General features: G+C 41.9%; 1 protein-coding gene across 2 annotated transcripts; it reads right to left on the bottom strand.

The window, feature by feature from the left end:
• Positions 1–19: 19 nt before the first annotated feature.
• Positions 20–14,188, bottom strand: iars2 (isoleucyl-tRNA synthetase 2, mitochondrial). Of its 2 annotated transcripts, XM_044166111.1 has the most exons (24): positions 13,732–14,188; positions 13,202–13,324; positions 12,845–12,998; positions 12,614–12,762; positions 12,330–12,379; positions 12,081–12,190; positions 11,883–11,973; positions 11,623–11,738; positions 11,327–11,496; positions 10,925–11,015; positions 10,618–10,769; positions 10,327–10,487; positions 10,006–10,108; positions 7,926–8,019; positions 5,894–5,974; positions 5,235–5,343; positions 4,532–4,634; positions 3,829–3,951; positions 3,611–3,742; positions 3,394–3,500; positions 3,078–3,223; positions 2,763–2,953; positions 2,080–2,224; positions 20–834 (listed from the first exon to the last, which is right to left on the bottom strand). In XM_044166111.1, exons 1-24 carry the CDS (start codon positions 13,996–13,998, stop codon positions 689–691), a joined length of 3,114 nt encoding a protein of 1,037 aa, XP_044022046.1. In that variant the 5' UTR covers positions 13,999–14,188; the 3' UTR covers positions 20–688. The 2 variants fall into 2 exon arrangements, with proteins under 2 accessions (XP_044022046.1, XP_044022047.1); XM_044166112.1 differs by lacking the exon at positions 5,894–5,974 and having other exon boundaries at positions 13,732–14,187.
• Positions 14,189–22,128: the final 7,940 nt, after the last annotated feature.

Genomic DNA, 22,128 nt, shown 5'->3' with positions numbered 1-22,128 from the left:
TGCTGATACTCATAACAAATTCAGAGATAAAACTCCATTTATTTATAATTTAGGGTCATTCCCCCATACACCTTCAGTTTTATGGGAAGGTTTACAAGGAACAAGATTTATGATACATAGGTAGGCATTTACGAGAACTTTCCCACACCCAATATAAATTCTCTACTGTTGTCACATAGTAACACTCATTGTAGTGAATTCCTTTTCCGTGTACACATTTAAAAAAACAACAACAGATAAATGGCATCCCTTCTAGACTGAAAATCAAGTCAATATCTTCAATTCTCAACTATACAGATCAAACGTACAACCAGTACAGTCAAGTGACCAAGGCCGCCTTGGACATTTTGGTGTTAAAGTTCACACCTGCTGTTGTGAAAGAAAGTGCATAAAACAGTGAAGCCTGCTGAAGCAAATCATTTAGAAACAGTAGGCTTTGTTATCTGGTATTAGGCCATTCTCTCTCATACCAGCCTGTGCCAAGCTGCAGTGGCCAAAATGAGAGAAAACTGGAGTGAAGCAACAGCTGATTTGGAGTCAGTTTTACATCTCTCAGCTGATGGCGACAGAGATTGTTAAAAACCTGGTCTAAACTCAGCCCTCAAGAGCAACTTCACCTGAAGCACGGAAACAAAAAACAGGCAAGGTGATGTTTGTTGGTCGTCACGGTGACAGGACTCGTGGCCTGTCAGTGAGCCTGTGAAACAACGTTCTGGCAGCGTGGGCACAGGCAATCTGCTGACTCTGCAGTGTAGCGGCGGCACCGCGGGCACCGGGCACCAGAAGTGGGCACCACTGCTATGCTGTAGGCACTGTCCTCATGGATTTCACCACCTGACAGGACAGACACACACACACATATTGAGCATACTGGAAGTCATCGCTTAGTCGCATTTTTTCCACGATGGTATATATCTTTTTTCACTGCAGACATTTTGATTTGTCCAAGCAGGAGAAGCACAAGGGCTCGTATCATGAAGCAAGTTCAACATCAACCTGGCTTCGCTGAGCCTGACAGTAGTGATCCTGGATAACTGCTATCACGAAGCTGGCTCAGTTAACACTGGGTTTATCAGTCAGCGTGTTCATGCGAAAGAGCTACCTGCAGGGAATGGTGACACCCACAGGGTAATTTGGTTATTGCAGTAGCAAACAGTTGTATTCAGAGAGGTGAAATATATACACTTTAATAACAACAAACAATAAATCTATAAATAAATGTAGGACTTATGATATAGGCCTTTTTAAAATATGGTTGGCATTTTCAACATGTTCAGTAGTCTAGAATAGTAACATTTTGGTGCTTTTTTATGTTGTGATGAACAATCTGTTATGAATATGACTTAATATTATGAACACTTAAAACTGTTAAAGTAATACTCTTCATGCTGCCAAAGCAGAGAAGAAAACTACAGATAGGCAAAAAAAAAAAAAAAAAAGGCCTGAAATGAATGCCTTAAGGTCTCTGGCCAAAACGTGCGCACAATTAATATGAAACTATGATCATTATTCATTGGTGTGTTAGTGTGGTAAATTATAATATATATTTATATATATATATAAAACAGTTGGAAGTCTCGTAAAAAAACGTTTCCTCCATCTCTGACATAATTATCATAGAAATCAAAGCATGCTACTGATATATTAATATCATGAATGTTATATATATATGTTTCTGTTGCTCTTTATTACTTGTCCCTGTCTTACTTTGTCTTATGTCCCTGTCAGGATACTGTCAGAGTTAACCGTGCAGCATAGGTTACCATGGTGATGCATGCCATTAAAAAGGAGCCAGCTTCATGATACCAGAAAACCTTAAGTTAAGCCCAAAGATAGCTGGCTAGCCCATTGATCTTGCTTCTTGATACATGCCCCATGTGTATCTAATAACATCAACAATGGCTCCATTCCATTCAGGTGTGCCACTATTCCAGTAAAGCAGCAGGCACAGTGCCAGGGCCCTGACACTGGAAATGTCTGCTGTGGCGTCACACATTATGACATCACTAGTATTTCCCAAATCCTGGTTGATTTACAGTTGCATCATTATATCACTAGCTTAGTGTTGACGTTCCTCACCCTCCAGGTTGATGAGGAAGGTGCCGTGGCTCAGCAGGGCATCTGTGGGCAGGTCGCGGGGTAGCTCATTGGTCAGGTTGACCCGCGCTACCATCATCAGCTCAGCCAGCTGAGAGGAGGTGGAGATGGGTTCCTCTTGGAGAGACTGGGAGTGAAGCGGAGGAGGGTATGATTTTTTTTTTTTTATTTATACTGTCCCTTTAAATAGATATTTTGTACTTATTATCTAATAATTATAGTATTGATAATATTGTAAACATGTGTTGTTACATTACCAGTGCAAAATATGTTATCTCTCTTACAAAGTGATACAGTAAATGCCAGGTTTTTTAGCAGTGTAGTGTTATGTAGGCGAACAACACATTACGGACAACATGTGCAACCCATTTAGTTGTACATTTCTATTGTATTTTATCATATATTATATATAATATGTATCATACTGTATATGTGTATTATTCTGGAACTGATGACGTATGATGTGTGGAAATCCTCGAGCCATGTCATAACTATTTCTATATTTGTTTCAAAAAGGAGTTAAACAACTGGAAACACAATCGCTATATAGGCACGGTCCATTGCTTCAGCATTTGCACATACGCAGTAATTTCGAGTGTCTCTTGTGGACTCTTTTGCATTTACTTAAACTACGTATAGTAGCTTGCTAACAATTTCTGATTTACCTCCATGAGTTCAAAGAGCAAACTGGGTTCAATGGCAATGGTGAGGTTGTACTGAGCTGCATTTTTGCCTGGAATGGAAGACAGGAAGGAATCCCTGATGGCACACGCCCCTTCCACTGCCTCCTCCAATCCTGGTCGCCGCCACACAGAACTGCTTTTGATCCAGCCGCTCTTGAATAATGTCTCCCCTTCTGCAGAAACAATGACAGTTTATGAATACTAAAATATATACGGAGACTGTGTGGTTGAAAACCCCATGCACAGTTATAAGAAGTAACTTCAACTGTCTCACAACACAAGCCAACAGACACATACGGTCATGTCCTGGTGCGTGAAGATAGACCTCTTCAGCTAGATGTGGCAGGATGGGAGCTATGGATCTGGTCACGCCATCCAGAATTTCCTCTAAAACAGTCTGACATGATCTTCTGCCCAACGAGTCCTCGGAGTCACAGTACAACCTGATTGAAAGAGGCAGAAATAAAGGAATAGATGGAGGGAGAGACAAAGGAGGACAGAGGGATGTGAGAGTTTAAAATAGACTTAAGACAAAGTAAAGCCGTTGGCAGAACACAGGCACAGCTAAGCCAAGTAAGGTAATTGTGGGTTTCATGTTGTGGGAAGCTTTTACCTGTCTTTGATTATGCTGAAGTAAAAGCTGGAGAGGTCTCTGGTGATGAAGGCTTGGAGGACACGGATGACCCTTCCGGCATCGAACTCACTGTAGGCGTCTGTGACCTGCAGATTCAGACACAAGCACACACACACACACTTCAGTGGCACCCTCACTTCAGTCAGCAACTGATACTGTTTGGACTGAGATGAACAAGTTATACACCTAAACACACCTTCATGCTGTACTCGCGGAGCAGGTGCAACATGTACTGATCAATGTAGTGCATCTCTTTGGGGTCCACAGCCTGCACACGTGGGTCAAAGCCCTGCAGGTTGCCGAGCAGGAACTTCAGAGTATTCCTCAACTGGGAGAGAAATGAGCGTGAAAGCAGTGAGTATCATTCAGAGCAAATAACCAGTCACTTGTACCGTGTCCTTACTGCACTGGCACCTTGCTGACGCTGTCTCTGGCTGAGTTGAGGGCAGTGGGTCCGATCTGAACCTCAGAGAAGACGTTGGACTCCGCCACCCACCAGCGCAGCACATCCGCCCCGTAGGCTGGCATACTGGGGTCCTGAAAGGACGAGGGACGTGAGGAAAAAAAGTGTGTAGGAGAGACAAAAAGTTGTCAGTAATAAGAAAAATGATTAATGAATTAATTGAGGTTAGGGTGGCCAGTGTTTTAAAATTGCAATAGTTAAAAGCTTCAAGAGCAAATGGAGTGCACCCTCAATAAATATACCATTTTATCTTTAAAAAAACAACTTTGTGACCCCTTATAGAAGTTAAAAGGTCAGATCACACAAATCACTAAAAACATAACCTCTTGGGATATCTAGCATTGCAGATACCATTTGTCAGGGTTCTGACATATCAGCTGAGCTACTGCTACAGTGTTATATAGTCCCAATGGAGTTTTTCCAAATGTTTTATACAATATAAAGGAGATTCTATTCAACTCCATTTATTAGGGTGTGGTTCAAGTCTCAGCAGCAGATATATCAACACCTTGGCAAATAGAACCAAAACTATCTGCGTGGCTACACACCACTGAGGGTAAGTAGGAATTCAAACCTTATTAAAAATCACAGGACAGTTTGCCCAGAGGCCAACAAGTTGTTGGGGACTTTTCACCACCTCTCCCCTGACCTTACCTTCCCTCCATTAATGACTGCATCAGGATCCACAACGTTGCCCAGAGACTTGGACATCTTCTCTCCTTTCTCACTGACAGCAAAGCCATGGACCACCAGAGACCTACACACACACACACACACACACACAAACATCAATGTCTCACATCAGCAAAATGAAGATATTATACTTATTTCACTGAGTTTAGCGTGATTGAAAATGTAGAATATATAACTATTTTTAGTGGCATAGTATATTTCTGTTAATAAAATGTTTTTAATTTTAATTGGTATTCGTGTGTATTGTCTGAGGATTGCCGCACGCGTCATAATTGTTTCTTAAAGGGGCACTCCGCCAATTGTACACATGCAGTTCTGTTCATTGCTTAAGTTAAGCTTGATAAATGGGCTTGAGACATCAAATACTTACCAGAAGGCCTGCATTACAAATTGAAGTTGTGGGGTTTGAAAGAAGTAGGCATTTAGGAGGCAAGTGTCACTATCACTTACACCAACGACCAATCACAAGGTGTTTGTAGGCTTGCGAAAACAATGTCCACCAGATGCTTTTTTCCATTGAAACACTATTTATTCATGTTGTTAAAAAAAAAATAATAGATTGCAATCTTTTGTATTGCAATGTTAGTTACAGTTCAATATATTTCTTTCTATGTATCTGGTACACAGAGTCATTTAGACCACAGCCAGTGGATGGGACACTCACTTGTAAGGTGCCTTGTTTGTAACGGCTACGCTGGTGAGCAGTGAGGACTGAAACCAGCCTCCAATCTGGTCCTTTCCTTCAACATATGCATCTGCCCTGGAGTCTGACTCTGGGTGAGGGGAAGAGGAGGGCAGGAAAAAGAGGGGGAAAATAAGTCGTACACTCACGCCACAAACATTAGGTAAACAAATGTGTAAGTATATGTCCCAGAGGACGGAAATGTCTGCAAAAAGACAAGAAAGACCAGCCAGTGTTAGTTGTAAAATTGCTAAAAAAAAAATATAGCATAAAGGGAGGGGTTGAGATTCATGCTGACTTGAAGAGTTCCTCATAAATCTCCTACTTGCATATTTGGTATTCTCAAATACTCCTCTTTGCACACTCACATGCTTTTGGTCTTAATTTACTGAATCGGACTAGTCTGTTTGTAGTAATCAGGCACTGGAGAAGTGCTATGTTCTCTGGTAATGCAGAACATCATCCCATTCATCTGTATCCAACTGATAATTACAACATATCCAAGAGCATTTGAAGGCAAACGGGGGTACAAGCAGGCTGAGACACAATGGGAGTAAAAGCCTGAGAAACAGAGAGGGCCAACGGTACACTGGAAGACAGAGGCAGCTGTGTTGGCAACAGTAGGCGAATGATCAAATAACCTGCGACCAGAGGTTTGCGAAGTGGAGCAGGGAGCCAGCTGAGACGTGACTCAGGCTCCTCAGTGTCTCCCTCCATCTCCTCTGGAAATGACAACACAACCAAACAGCGACAGTGAACACGTCCACTTTTAGCAAATCATTTGGTCTATATTCTGATTCACAAGCAAAACAAGAGACATCTTCATCAAAATCATTTTCAGGCAAAAAAAAACAAAAAAAAAAAAACTGCTGCTCCGTTGTGACTTGTTTTACAGCAAGAAGAGTCTAAAGTTACTAAATGCTAATGTTAGCATACTAACATGCTCACAGTGACAATGCTAACCTGCATGATGGTTTAGCATATGTTCACCATCTTAGTTTAGCGTTAAGTGGGCTAGCATGCTAACATTTGCTAATTAGCACTAAACACAAAAGCACAGCTGAGGCTGAATTTTGCGGGTATTTGGCCATAAAACAAATACTGCAGAAATTCAATCCACAGGTGGAGATGAATTTCTGTCTAAAACATCCATCCAATAGTTGTCGAGACATTTCACTAAAAACCAAAAACATCAACCTCATCGTGGCTCAAGAGAAAAAGTCACAGAATCATCAAAGTCAGTAGGATTCATCCTGATGGGAACATGAATGTGCACAAAACTTCATGTGCAAAATTGTAGAAGGCTAATAGCTGGCTGTAAACAACTATTGGACTAGGGCTGCACAATTAATCTAAATATTATCAAAATTGCAATATGGCCAAGTGTAAGATCCAAATCGCAAATGCTGCAATTTTTTGCTAAAGGTAAAATGTGTGATGAAACTGCATTATAATGAAGTACTATATTGCTGCAGAGATGCCCTGGCCTACAAATCTTGTTCTCCAGATGTAAGAAAACACGTTTGTTTGGTACAGACCCCGACAAATGTCCCATCATCCTGATTTTAAGTGAAAATTAAAATTGTGATGCAAAAATGATCATTCCCACTAATAGTGAATCATATCGCAATCTTAATGTCTGTCAAAATAATCGCAAAATGATTTTTATTTTTTGTTTCCATATTGTGCAGCCCTAGTCTGGACCACTGCGGGGGGACTGTCCGACCAACACCGCATCCATAGAACCACACCGCTAGCATGGCTAAAAAAAAAAAAATAGCACTTCCACAAAACAGGTGAACACAAGGGAAATGTTCACAACTCGCTTCAGTGTTTATAAGGCTACTAGACAAACTAACTCGTTGAGAGGAACAGTTTCTGCTGTAGATAAAAAAAAAAAAGACATTTGAAACAAGAGTCATAAAATCATTGCTTTTCTTTGGAAACAATCAAAATGATCCCACACTGGCACACTTTTCTTTGTATGATGCATGGTTTGAAGACTTACTGCTAGATTAGGTTAAGGTGGATCTCATATATATATATATATATATATATATATATATACACACACAAGTTCTTTCACTGATGTTACTGTCTGCAGTTCTACCAGCGTTGAGTTGCAGACAGCTAGCACGGTGACCCTGGTATGCTGAGACTGCATTGCCTTCTAATCCAGGTTTGTGGTCAGCAAATTACTGCTTTTGCTTACAATACACCTCGCAAAGTAATTTAATTAGTGGACTACGTAAGGCAAGTGTAAGTAGCTTTCGCTACAATATAACTAATGAAAGGAGACTTAATTAAAGGCATTTTGAAAGCTGGCAGTCACTGAAGTGAGTAGGAGAATTAACTGCTGCTAGTCTGAGAACCCTGATGAGTGTCAGTGGAGAGAGAGAAGTTTAAAGGAGCTGTATTATCACATCAATGTACAATTATATATCATAGTAGTCCCTTTCTTGTAGATTATGAAATCTGGATAAGAAAGCATATCATGTTTATAGAAGTAATCAACAGGCAAAGCATTTGCAGCTGTGGACAACAATCCCATCTTCTCTACTGAGCAGGATCTACGCTTATTCATAAAAGGAAGTAACTTTTAATATTTCACAGATGCTGATTCCCACAAAATTAAGCTATTTGTACTTAGTATGATCTGCATAACAGATGTACCTTCTAGTACAGCAGCCCATGATGCTCCACTGTCAAACCAGATGTCAAGCACGTCTTCTCCACGAACATAATCAGTCACCGGACCTGCTTTACTCTGACAGAGACACACAGGGAAAAGGCAGTGAACAAGAAGTGATTAATCAGTTGGCAAACAGAAAAATGATAACTGTAACTCAAACTACTGCTCTAACCTTGGCTGCCGTTTGTCTGTCTGCTGGCAAGGTAGTTACTAGCAGTCCTTCAATGTGTTGCCAATATGAAATATGCTGATTAATGCAGATTAATCATCAAGGGAAAAAAGCTTTAAACATTCAACAGCTTTTTCAAAGTGAGAATTTGTTGTTTTTCCTGTGTTTCATAGTGTTTAATTATACGCTTCTGTGTTTTGTTTAAGTGTTTTAAGCAGGCATTTCGCTTTCTTTCTTTTCTTTTTTTTTTGTTGCTTTTTTATTTGATAGTGACAGGCGAAGAGGTAGATAGGAAACGGGGAGAGAGAGGGGTACGACATGCAACAAAGGTCACTGGCCGGAATCGAACCGGCGACTGTTGTGACCATGCGGCTGTAACCATTCGGCTAAGTAGGCACTTCTAAAGAATCCTTTTGAGCTCTGGTTAACTTGTGATCGCTATTTTTTTTTATAGCTTTTAACATCTTGTGGAATAAACAATCAATAGGCATACATGTTCACAAAAGGTTTCACGATGAGTGGGTTTTTGATGGACTGAAAGCTTCTAAATCCAAAAATCGAAATTTTAAATAAATGTATTGAGGGATTTTACCTTTTCTTTACAAGGTGGGCAGTAGAGAAAATACTGAAAATACAAATCTTCAATATTTTTACATTTGACTTAATTAATGCCTAACAGTTCTAAGTAATTCGTGTCTACTCTTGCCAGGCTGAAAAAGCCTCTGAAATAGCATTAATAATTAATAATATTCATCATATTAGTAAGGATTACACAGCCCACACCCCCTCCCATGGTCAGTATAGTCTGATGCATCACCAGGGTGTCTACGTGTATCAGCAAGTTAAATGTAAGACTTTTTAAAACTATTTAATGCCACCGTTTAATTAAATTTAAGGCCAATTTTGCAATACAAATAAACAAATGTAAAAATATTGGCATACTTTTCTTAGTAAATACATATATTGTCAGTTCAAAATTATAAGTAAGGCAAAATGACAATAACTGGTTGAGTTAAAGAACATTTGTACAAATACGTTTATTATCGTAAAAAAAAACCATTTGTCCTGATATTAATCAACAATTGTCTTACATCCAGAGTCTGAAATGAGGCTATATCAAGGTAGAATGCCAATTTCTATGCTGAAAGTCGTTTAGACCCCTGTATTGTTATTGTGTTTCTCTGTTTTATAGTTTATAGATGGCTTTTAAATAAACAGGTAAATGCCATCCTGTCTCATTTAGCCTCCAGCCAGTGTGTTGTCATAATGAATCTAGTCAACTTCCTCGAGTAGACTGGACTGATGATTGCCGCACTTTTTACAGCTCGTCTTTGACCCATATATTGGGTGCAGTTGGACAATTATTTACCCAGCAATGTTTCCTACACATTATTTAGCCGATATCGTTCCTCGTATTTATATTCTGAATGGGGAATGTGCGAGGGACCGCGTGACGCGAATCACCAGTTCAAGTCGACCGGTGCAATGACATGATTGAGACTTGCTCTGAAATACTAGAAATGGCTAAACGGAAGCACTGGAGAAAGGGTTCAAATTACGGAGAAAGTAAACCCACAGAAACTGGAGGGCCAGACAGACACTACAGTGGTCGACAGCGGACAACGTTTGCAAACACGAACAGCAAAAAACCTAAAAGGCTAACAGGATAACAGAGGCATTCGAATTCAACGCTGGTTGATTTCGCCAAAAAATGACATGTGCAGGCATTTGGCGCTTGGAGTGAATTTTAGATTTAGACCATGCTTGCAGCACTCAATAAATAAAATATGAAATACCTTCCCAAACAGAATTTAGGATTTTTAAGACTTTTTAAGGACCAAACTTAATCTAACCCTCACATACACACTAACACACACACACAGTACACTCACCTTCTTGAGCACCTGTGCTGGCAGCAGAGCCTCAATGGGAAGCTCCCACCAACAGTCACTGCCCTTTTTTTTGAAGAGCTCTGCTATATGGGACACTGTGTATCTGCAAAGGCCAGAGACAGTGTTCAGTATATAACATATATATATATGTGTGTGTGTGTGTGTGTGTGTGTGTGTGTGTGTGTGTATATATGAGTATGAGAGACTTTGTGTTTGTCTGCAATATCTCTGAAAATGTGACCAGGCATGTAGTATTTGTGTGTATCCAAGAAGCATGTGTACAAGCCAGTTTGTCTGCATGTGTGTTGTGTATCAGCTTACTTGTTGACCAGAGCCTCTCCAGTCTCTCTGTGGTAGAAGACTGGGATTGGGACGCCCCAGCTACGCTGTCTGGAGATGCACCAGTATGTCCGTCTGTCCAGCATGGCCAGCAGGCTGCCTCTCGCTGACTCTGGCAAAACACGCACCTTCTGCAGTGCCTCCTGGACAAACACACACACACACACACACACACACACACACCAACAGCGTTTTTTTTCCCCCTTTTAAACAAACTGTAAATGTGAAGTAACTTCCTTGAAACATAAACCACAGCCCTGCTTCCAGCTTTACCTTGGCCTTGTCTTTAAGTGAGGCCGTGTTGATAAACCACTGTTTACTGGGCCTGATGATGACAGGCTGCTTTGTCCTCCAGTCATAGGGGTAACTGTGGACACACTGCTCCTCCTTCACCAGAGCCCCACACTCCTTCAGCATGGAAATCACTAACGTACACAGGCAGGCGATTCCAAAAAACACAAAACATGAAAGAGGAAAAACAAAAGACAGACAAGAGATATGAAAAACAACACTACAGCTCACACATCCATGTGCGCTGAGAAAGTGTTTTATGTCCCCTTTTCACATATTTATGCTGTACCTTTGTCTGTGCCTTCTCTCATCACTGACAGATTCTGTAGCTCGGGGCCGGCCAGTTCAGTGAACTTGCCATCCTCATCCACCATGCACTCCTTTGGTAGAAGAAAAACACACAAACACACACACACAGTTACACAGAGACGCAAAGCATGTTTTACCATGTCATATCAACCGTGTTTTGCTTTTTTCCTTGATAAATAACTGAAACAATTAATCAAATTGTCATTTAGAACTTTTCTGATGATCAACTAATCATTTCAGCACTGAATTGTATGGTCACTCGACCTTACAAATATGTTCGGAGTACGTTGTGAACTATAAAAAAAACTACATTTTCTTGCATGGTACAAACAACCAACTTTTCTTAATTCACAAAAGGCTGATTTTTAAAAATAGAACGTACCACAGACAGTTTAAACTGTGAAGCCACACTGTAATCCTCCATGCCGTGAGCTGGTGCTGTGTGGACCAATCCTGTCCCTTTTGCCATAGTCACATGATTGGCCGGCAATAGCGGCACTTCCTTGTCAGGAATTGCGGGATGTTTGCAGATCCCACCCTCAAGTTGGGAGCCTTGGAAGAGAAGGACAGGGGACATTAGCATGGTTATGTTTGTAACTGACAAGACTGCTGTGTGTGTGTGTGTGTGTGTGTGTGTGTGTGTGTGTGTGTGTGTGTGTGTGTGTGTGTGTGTGTTACCTGTGAAGGTGCCTACACTCTCCAGCTCTGTGCCCAGCAGTGCTGCCACGCTGGCTGTGCGCTCAGTGGCCACTAAGAGCAGCTGAGAGTTGTCCGCCCTCTTCACCACCGAGTACCTGCAAACAGAAAACAAAAGCACTTGCTGAAGCATTCCACAAATTATTAGATAACTGATTACTCATTTAAGGAATTTATTTATTTATTTATTTCAGCTAAACTGCCACAAATTCTAAATGTCATTTTATGATGCAGGTACTTACTGGGCATTTGGCATGTAGCAGACGGCCTGGTTGGCAGGAATGGTCCAAGGCTGGGTGGTCCACACCAACACAGAGACACTTTCCAGACCCGCTGAGGTACACAGACGCATCCACACACAGTTAAGAGATGTCCCACCCAGAAGTATAATATTTATAAAAAAGCTCTGAATTACCTGTATGTGTGTGTATTTATATTACCTGCATCTGAGGCTATCTTAGGCGGCAGTGTGATCAAAGGGAATGTGGTATAGATGGCTCTGCTCACATGCTCGGGGTTGTACTCCAACTCTGCCTCTGCTAGGGCCGTTCTATAGAGGCACAGAGATAGGATTAAAGCATACAACAGTAGCAACAGGATGATACTGTATGTTGATCTAGAATATAATCGATTAAAATGATTGATGCCTGCATGCAGCAATCTCTGCAATAAGCACATTAACTCAGTACCTTGATGAAGGAGACCAGAAGACTGGCTTGTAGTCCTCATAGATGAGCCCCTGAAGAACAACAAAGTGGAATAAAAATATTAGACTGTCTAGAGAAAAATTAAATATATACAATTCTACAGCCACTGAGAAGCAAAATTCAGTTTCAGTCCCATTCCTGTGCTTACTACAGTAAATCCCTGTTGGTTTTACATTGTTACAACAACTACTAATGCTACTATTTAGGTTAATAGTTATCTGGCCTTTTCATTCTGGACAGGGCATGAAAAGCACATCATTGCCCACCTTGCTGTGCATCTTCTGGAAGACTTTCAGCTGAGCAGCCTCATAGGACCCGTCAAACGTGTAGTAGCACTGGTCCCAGTCAGCCATCACGCCCCAGCGCTGGAAAGCAGCCTTCTGACGAGCGATGGCCCCCTCTGCAAACTCCCGCGCTATTTGGGATGAAAACAACACATTACAGCAGCTGTAAATCTAATAGGCCTCATGTTCATCCAGCTTTCTGTCCATCTTTACCTTTCTGTCTGATCTGCAGCGGACCAAGGCCACTGGTCCCCAACTCCCCCAGAGCCTTCAGCTCGATGGGCAGGCCATGGCAGTCCCAGCCTGGGATGTAGTGGATCTGTCGCCCCCTCAGCATCTCAAAACGGTTCCGGATATCTTTCAGGATCTGGATCAAACAAGATACAGTGAAATGACTGATTATTTCGGCAGTGTTTAAGCTGTCGTTGCCTCCAGGAAGCTTATAACTTTTACAACAGTGACTAAATCCTGCAGTCCTGCAAATAATAAGTCACTGATTGTTACTTTCAATAGTACACCATAACAGTAGGAAATAACTGAAACAGGACAAGCACACTGTTAACTGATCACCTTATTGAGTGCATGTCCTACATGAGGGTCTCCATTGGCATACGGGGGTCCATCATGAAGACAGAAGTCCTTCTTGGCCTTCCTCTTTCTCTGCCAGGAGTACAAATCCGCAAATCCACACTCCTGCAAGAGAATATTTACATTTTTCATATGACAAAAACAAAGCATTATTAATATGGAGCTATCTGTGACCATCAAGATACTGTAGATAGTTAGATTTGTGTTGTGTAAATCTAAGTATGCCCATGCCCACATACACACACACACAAACAGTCAATACTTGAGCCATGATCCCTCAGACATTATTTTCAGTCTGTATAATCTAAGCGTGCCTGCCTGTCTTACAATGAGGGAAAAAGGGAAAATAACTGCATGTAATGCATGCCGAATTGAAGAATGAACCCTAAATAAATGTAGAAGATCTTAGGTCATGTGCTATACGATGTGTCCAGCTGTCAACGAGCAGGGGGGAAATTAACTTGACTTTTTTTTTTGAGTGGAGGGTCGTCAGTCTCTATCGTTCGTCGTACCTGCTGTATCTCGAGCTCTCGGTCCAGCAGCTTTTGCCCGGTCAGTTTCATTGGGAACTCAGTCCGGGGAAGGAGTACTGTATCCCGGTACAGTCCCTGAGCAGAGCCTGTCTCTGCGGGCTGAGCGCTGCCTTCTCCTGAACTGACACCATGACAGCGGCTGAAGCCGAGGGAGAGAGCACGGTGGAGGAGGCCGCCTCCCCGGTGTGACCTCCGTCCCCATCTCGCTAGCGTCTGGCTTACTGCCGAAACCCGGCACAGCAGCATGGACAGGCGAGGTAGCACTGTGGTCAAGCGAAACAAACAAAAACTGAAAACTGTTAGGAAATTTGTTGAGTTGTGACTGTATACAGTTCTCGTGTTGTTATATTTCAGCCTTTTTGCAGTGCTGTATTTATCCGGAAGAACTTGTAGAGAGGACAACTACGGAACCCCGGTCGGGTCAAAACTAATCAAATCAGTGGCATTTTTAACAGTAATGTGTACAAGCGGCCACTGGATGGCGCTATTTATCAATCTTCGTTGGAAACAACGTACCAAGATGGAATAGTTAGAGTGGTGCGAAGGACCTATTTTAAATCAAGGAAATATTATTATTAGGGCCCGAGCACCGAGAATCGCTGACGAAGCCCCTGTTGAAATTCAAAGAATAATATTATTTTAGGTCATATTTTAGATGCTCAAGAACTCGTGAAACTTTGCACAACATTGGTGGTGAAAATTTACATATGAAACAGAGCAGCCACTGCGCACGTTTCTCCTAAATGTACGAAATTTTTTGGGGGGGGGTTGCAGATATATCATGTCCAGACGTAAAAAAAAGCCTCTTGGACCCATACCTTAAACCCAACAGGAAGTCGGCCATTTTGAAGTTAGTGGCCATTTACAGCCTTACTTTAACAAACTCCTCCTAGAGAATTGATCCGATCGACTTCAAATTTGGGCAGTGTAATCTCAAGACCATTGTTATCGAAAGTTCTTCAAAGTTTGAGTATAAGTTGAACGGCGTGTCCGTGGCGTGGCGTCGAATTTCCATGTTTCACCATGAAACAGGAAGTAGCTTAGTAACTCGACTGTACATGATCAAATCTGTCCCAAACTTCACATGTTTGATAAGAGTCCTGCCCTGAAGACAGCTACAGGCCAATATCCAGTCATAGTCATGGCGCCACCTACTGGCAATATGAAGTCACAGGCCCTATACATTTACAAACTACTCCTAGCAGGTTGACGGGATCCACCTCATATTTGGGCAGAAAAGCCTCAAGACGTTGATGATGCTACATCATGAATCTTGTGAGATTTCATCAAACGCAGTTGCCATGGCTACGCATTATTCGCCATGAAAAACGAAGCTGTTTCTGAGGGGCTAAGGATGTTTGAAATCTCACGAAACTTGGCACACGCGTCAGAAGCAGTGTATTTTGTTGTCTGATATGGGTGATAATGGCTTGATAGCGCCCCCTACAAAACTTAAACGATGTAGCCCTCGTGCTACGTTTCACCTAGATGTACGAAATTTGGGAGGCATATGTATCACTTCTACACTTTAAAAAAAAAAAGCCTCTTGGAGCCATACTTTAAAGCCAACAGGAAATCAGTCATTTTTAATTTACTGTGCAATTCATGCCATTTTTCACAATTTACAGGCTCCATACTTTAACGAACTACTCCTAGAGTATTGATCCGATCAATTTCAAATTTGGGCAGTGCAATCTAAAGACCTTCGCGATGAAAGGTTCTCCAAAGTTTGAGTGTAAGTTGAACGGCGTGTCCGTGGCGTGGCGTCGGATTTCCATGTTTCGAAATTAGTAACTGTGCTACCTGGTTCGATGTTTCGAAATAATTAACTGTTACTACCCCAGCTCTACAGCGTCAGATCTTTTCCGAATTCCACATGTTCGATAAGAGTTCAGGCCTGGGGACATCTACGTGCAAATTAGCAGTTGTGATCATCGCGCCACCTACTGGCAACAGGAAGTAAGCTCTGTGTGACAATCATTATTTGAAATTTTCATGGTGTGGTTTACACTTGATATACTAGAACATAACGTTTAATTAGTGGGTGCTCTCTCGAGCCACATAGTGGACACAGAAAGTGTAATTTATCTGCTTCGTGCAGTGGCCAAAACACATGACAATTCAGAGCCATGTCGACCGACCTCCAGTAATGACGGATGCGGCGTGCCCCGACGTGCAGAAAGGGGCGAGGGCCCGCTCATCGCTGCTTTAATTATCATTATTATTTGGATTTTTAGAACTCAAACGCATTTTTTGAGGGGCTAGGAACGCTCAGAAAATGTACAAAACTTGGCACAGGCATCAAAAGTGGTGAAAATCTGACATGAGTCTTAGGCTTGAGTGTGGCAAGGGGGCTCTACAAGACTTTAACGAAGTAGCCTTTCGCAGTACGTTTCACCTAGATGTACAAAATTTGGTAGGCACACGTAACATCTCCAGACTTAAAAAGCCTCTTGGTGCTATGTCCTACAACCAGGCAGTCAGCCAATTTGATATACAAGCAACATAATGTATAATTAGTATGTGCTCTCTAGCGCCACACAGTGGACACAGGAAGCAATATTTTACTCCTTCAATGCAATGTCTATATATATATATATATATATATATATATATATATATATATATATATATATATATATATATATATATATATATGTCAGACACCTATGCATTGGCACCAACTGGCAACGGAAGTGAAGCCTAGTTAACACATAGTTCATCAAATGTATACAACATTTCCTAAATGTGCTGTCTGCACCAGTTCCGCCACACAGGAAATAATATTTTACTCATTCATGCGGTGTCCAATAGTCATGAAAACAGTGTGTTATCAAAAGATAAGTTTTGCGAAGTGATTTAAAAGAAGTCACTGATTTTTGCAAGCCTCAGATCCTCATCCAGGGAGTTCCAAAATCCCGGTCACACTCATAATTATCTTGTTTAGTATCTGTACTCATGACATTCTGTACACTGCTGCAGGGCTGAGCAAAATATTAGAAAATATTAGTTTTACATACATATATTATTGTTTCAGACTTGACACCGGTTGCACTAGTTGTTTATTGAGAATACTGAGTTTTCACTGCCTGTTCGCAGTGAGTAACTACAACTCCACAGTCTTAAGCAAAATAATCCTAAAAGGCCACAGATTATTTTTTTTTATCTCAAGTGTTGCCCTCTCTCTTGATAGCAGCCTTTTTCGATTTAAAAAAAAGTTATGAAACTAATAGGCTATTATCAATTTACGGACAGTTTGTTTTTTTCATGTCAGAGCTTCACACTAGCACTTGAATGCACCACAGCAGAGAGCGTTCCGCGTGCTTCACGAGCACTGGGGCTAACCCCGGATGAGTGTACACAAACTCTTCTCAATTAAATGCTTTCTCTTGCCATGGCAGGTTGGGGGCAGTTGAGGGCCCATTTTCTTTTTTTTTTTGCGATCCATGCAAACTTCAAAAAAGGGGAGATAACTGGACTTTTAAGTCGTTCACTGCGCTTAACTTGCAATTGCAAGACATTTCCGACAGGCACCTGAATGCAACAAGACATAGGCTTCAGCAGGTGGAAGTGAGTTACTGATGATGTCACCAGGGGTATAAAGCGCATGGCCGCATCTCCCTTTCCCTTCACTGAGTCATCAGCCAGAGGACCCGAGCGGAGCAGCGAGCCCAGCCTGTGCGCACACGAAGATGAATAAGATGTACATAACGACCCTTGGAGTTCTCCTGCTGGCTCTCCAGCTTACCTCATTACAGGTTAGTTTTGGTGCCTCATTTCATTCTTTGTCTTTAACCTCGACGGGATCTAAACCTAAATTTGTAAAGGGTAACCAGTTTTTTTTTTTTTTTTTTTTAAACACTGAGGAAAAAGCGAAAAACTTGTAGAAGAAGTTGAGTTCTTCAGCGGAGTTCTCTTTCCTCCCAGGCTTCCTGCCAAGCTCTAATGTCACAGGTGGCCGTGATTTTTCTATTACAGCAGTAAATTCAGATAATTGCCTGTAGGTAGTCCACTATATTAAACAGTAGCACTGTAGGCTACAGGCTGACTCTAACAAATCTTTAGTTTATTTTTTTAAAAAAAAAAAACGGGTTTAGTTGCCTGTAATAGACATTTGAGGGGTTTTAATGTAATCTGAAGCAGGCCCACTTGGATTTTAAAGAACAGAGCCCCCTTCAATGTTTCATATTAGGATTTTTAAGGGAAATTTACATGGATTGAGTATAGGCATAACTTTAAAGAAACTGACTGATCCTTAAAACTAAAGCGTCCCTATAATTTATTTTCCAGAAACTGCAGGAGGCGTTATGCGCCCCCCCTTTCTTTAAGGGTTGATAAAATTCTACTTGCACTAAACAAAATATTTAAACGCTGAAGTATTATCTGAAAAGCACTGTCACAAAGCTGAAAACAAGGTTTTTTCCATAGGACATTAATGAGTTTTAACCTGTTAGCGTGTGGGTGGCTGTAGCTGTAACCGTTTAACCCGCTGTGTCTACTAGTGAAGATTTGCATCGTTGGCTTGTGTCCTTGATCATTATGCATGTCTTATGTAAAATGTCTCTGGAAATCGAAGGTTTGCTCATAACTTGTTTTTAGTGCAGGACAGTAGCTGTACCAACTCAAATGTAAAAGAACAGGAGATGATGTGGGTTTTTTTTTTTTGTTGCAGGGGGTCCAGGCCCAGAACACCACACCAACCATGACCACGAATGTGTCGCGCCACACCGTGGCGTCCGCCACGTCAGGGAACATGACCACCAAAGAAAAGAACGGCTCCGGGAGGACCGATGCCTTCACGCTGCTGCTCCCGCTGGCACTTGCAGCCTCTCTCCTCCACAGCTGGTCCTAACGACGGGACTGATGGCTCTGCGCACTTGGCAGACACACACTGCCAAGACTCCTGGACTGGGGACGCAACGTTCTTTAATGAATAATAAAAAAAATAAATAAATAAAAAAAAAAAAAAATCCCTTCTCTCCTAAAACACTTAAATTTCAGCAAACAATTCTTCAGACGTCATTTTGGGACTTTATTGAAAGGAGCGCGCACTGCCGCAGCCCGTGGTGCTTTACCCGTTTTACGCACCAGCCGGGGACACGCCGTGCTGCTCTTGTGTCGTTGTCTGCTCTTTGCAGGGGCCCTTCGTGGACTAAGACAACTCCCCTTGTCCGGGAAAACACTAGTCTCTTTAGATGAGGCCGTTGTCTTCTTTGGGAGGTGGGCCATCTGTTAATGGCAGGTATAACCGGCTTGTCCAGTGTGCAAAAATATACTTTGTCAGGCCTAAAACTGACCTGTAAAGTTTTGTACTACATTCTGGAAATGTGTAAATGTTGTGCTTTTAGATCTTTAATTTTGTAAGTCCAATAAAGCTTTGATTTATAAGTGACAAAATGGACTCATGATTTCCTCCCCTCCTTTGCTGCTGGTGCTTAGGCAATGTAGTTTAAGAAATGATCAAACCTGAAGATAACTGTGCAGCTCATTTGTCTGCCTACATTTGTGGACTGAGAACATGCTGAGTTAACATTTTTAACAGCTACTACACTGTGTATGTATAGATGGGTCAACTGAGAATGTGGACGATTAGATCATGTCTCACCTGGGATTATCCGGATCCGCTGTAAACTCTAAAGCTCCTAATCTGGTATGAGCTGAGGTGAAGGTAAATGTCCTAATGCTGGTACACTGTCCAAAACTGCATCTTAGCACTTCACTGGGGGTTGCCTATTCTATCAATAAGTCCCTCTTAAAATATCAAGAGGAAGGAACTTTAGTAGAAGGAACTTTGAGCTCAAGTCAACCCTGATGTGAGGAAGAACATGACAGTTTTTACCAGCAGCTGGCAACATACTAGTTACAACAGTAAATATAGCTCCCACCACATAAGGAGGATGAGTGCTTGACAAAAAAAAATACTCTAATAATTGATGAGGTGAGCCACGCCTCTTTCACCTGGTATGTTGCCATCAAAGGGGCCTCAATCTGTGGAAAAACTGACTGCTGGAATTCAGGAATTGTCTCCCACCCTGATCACATGACAAAGGCTGTATTGTCCAGCTCATCTTATCAGCTCCAATACTAGATTCTGATCAGGACCTTTTGTTCCATGATCCTGCCTCTTATCCCTCCCTCCCCTTCATCTGGTACCTCAGCTTCTTCTTTTATAAACATGGGTTGTTTTTTTTTTTTTGAAGATGTGGATGCCACTGGAGTGCGGTCAGGTGATTGAGACAAGAGTTCTCCTTTACTTGACCGCCCGAGTGTGACCACTTAAGCCCCCCCCCTCCTTTTCCCTTCCAGTCATTCTACCCATTTCCTCCCATCCACCTGAAACATGAGGAGAAACCTGAGTTCAAGTATAGGTTTTTGTTCACTGGTGGAGAAGAAGGGGGGTGGAGGGAGCACATGCTATGGAGTAAATAATAGAGGGAAGAGGGGGATCAGGGGAAAGATGAAGGACACTCCAAAGCTTTCGTTGCTGAGATGAACAACCCTTAACACAGCTCTTTTCCGAGCAGGAATCTGCATTTCAAAACCGTGACGTTGAAGCCTCTAAGTGGTTTGACAGAGCCACTAAATAGCCCATTACAACCATGTTACCTGAATGCTTCAAGCTTTAAGAGGAAGTTTTGTCCCTCAGCACTGGAGGTGTTGACACAATGGAGTCTACAACAACAGCCCTGAGCTTATCAGTTACTCAAAGACTATCATGTGCTGGAAAAAGATATCACTTTACCTTCGCTGTGACTTCCCAGCATGATACTTACAGCACCTGACAGCTTCATGGAGGGTTGTTGTGTAGCTTCTACTTCTAAGTCGGCTGTACCTTTTAAATGACGTCTGTGGGGGAAACGAAGTGGTGTCAATGTGAGGACAATGTTGGTCATGCATTTCATTTACTGTTTAAGGGAAGTGACGATATATTTCCCATCAAGATGCTGCTATGATTTGTTGCTGAGTGGAAAAAAAATACATTTGAGAGCAACTGAGAATTTCTATGCAACTGTAAATGTTTTGAGCTATGCTAGTGGCATAGCTTTAGGGATAGCAGTGTCACAATTTGGTACAGATATCGATGATACCCAGACATTTAATCTTACTGACTTTGGTGATCCCCTGATTTTTTCTCTAGTTGCCACCAGATGATCAAGGCTTTCACCTCACTCCGGGGGCGTAGCAGAAAATTCTGGACCCTGTACATAGGCATTCTCTATGGGCCCCTCCCTGCATCCACGGCTATTCATTCTAGTATCTTTGTGGGCCCTCCTCACATGACGGCCCTGTATACTCAGTCCCCCTTTTCTCCCCAGTCCTACGCTCCTGCCTCTCACTCGCCCCTGGCTGTCGGTGCCTCATTCCAGATGTTTTGGATCTGGATCTTCGTCCTCCAGGAGATTCAGCCTCTCCTCTCGTCTCTGTCTTTCTCTCCCTTGTGTGCACGTCGTCCTTGTCTCTCTCTCCCTCTGTGTGCATGTTTCTTTGGTGGAGAGGAGTTCATCTGGCTCAGGTCCTATCTGTTTGGCGACACCTGGAGTTGCTTAACGTCCTCCCGGATCCATTCTTCATATATGTTTACAATATATCTATAATTTGGTCATCCTAATTGTCCATACTGTAATTTTACTATGTTGGTCTATTCTGTACACACATCTATTGCATGTCTGTCCGTCCTGGTCCGTCCTCTCCCTGAGGTTACTTCCATTCTTTCCCTGTTAAAGGTTTGTTTTGAGGGACCTTTTCCTTATCTGAATACAGGGTCTAAAGACAGAGAGTCATATGCTCCACAGGTTGTAAAGCCCCTTGAGGCAAATTTGTGATATTGTGTTGTATAAATAAAACTGACTAGACCTGACATTAGCATTTAGCTCATGTCACTGCTGTGCCTAAGTACACAGCCCTTAGCATGGCTGTAGACTCTTAGTCTTTTCAATTCAATTCACAAATTAATTTCTCAGTAGTTTTCATTTACCTCTGTTTTTATTGTATGAATGTAAAATTCTGAGATTTCAGATAAAAATTCAGAATAAGGACCAGGAGTGCGGTACACTGCAACAAATAGATTTTTTTTTTTTTTTTTTTTACTGATCTGAACCATCATGGCACACCTCATTGGCTCAGGGAAGTTCAGATGTGCTCTGTCACCACACCTTGTACTAATCCATAACTTGAGACACGGTTCAAAGAGAATAAACACAAACAAACAGAATTCCCATGCAAACAGGGTGTCACATTCTGCTTCTATGTCCCTCACCCCAGCCACATTTCCACTTCCCCACCTGTCCCAGTCACCTGTCTCTCACATGCAGCCACTCCCTGTGGATGTTTGACCTTGAACAGCATCCAAAAACAGCCTTTTAAATAGTGCTGAGA

This window comes from Siniperca chuatsi, linkage group LG15 (assembly GCF_020085105.1).
Source record: "Siniperca chuatsi isolate FFG_IHB_CAS linkage group LG15, ASM2008510v1, whole genome shotgun sequence".
NCBI classification, from domain to species: Eukaryota; Metazoa; Chordata; class Actinopteri; order Centrarchiformes; family Sinipercidae; genus Siniperca; species Siniperca chuatsi.
Note: the sequence above shows the minus strand (reverse complement) of the source record. Positions and strands in the feature narration are given on the sequence as shown.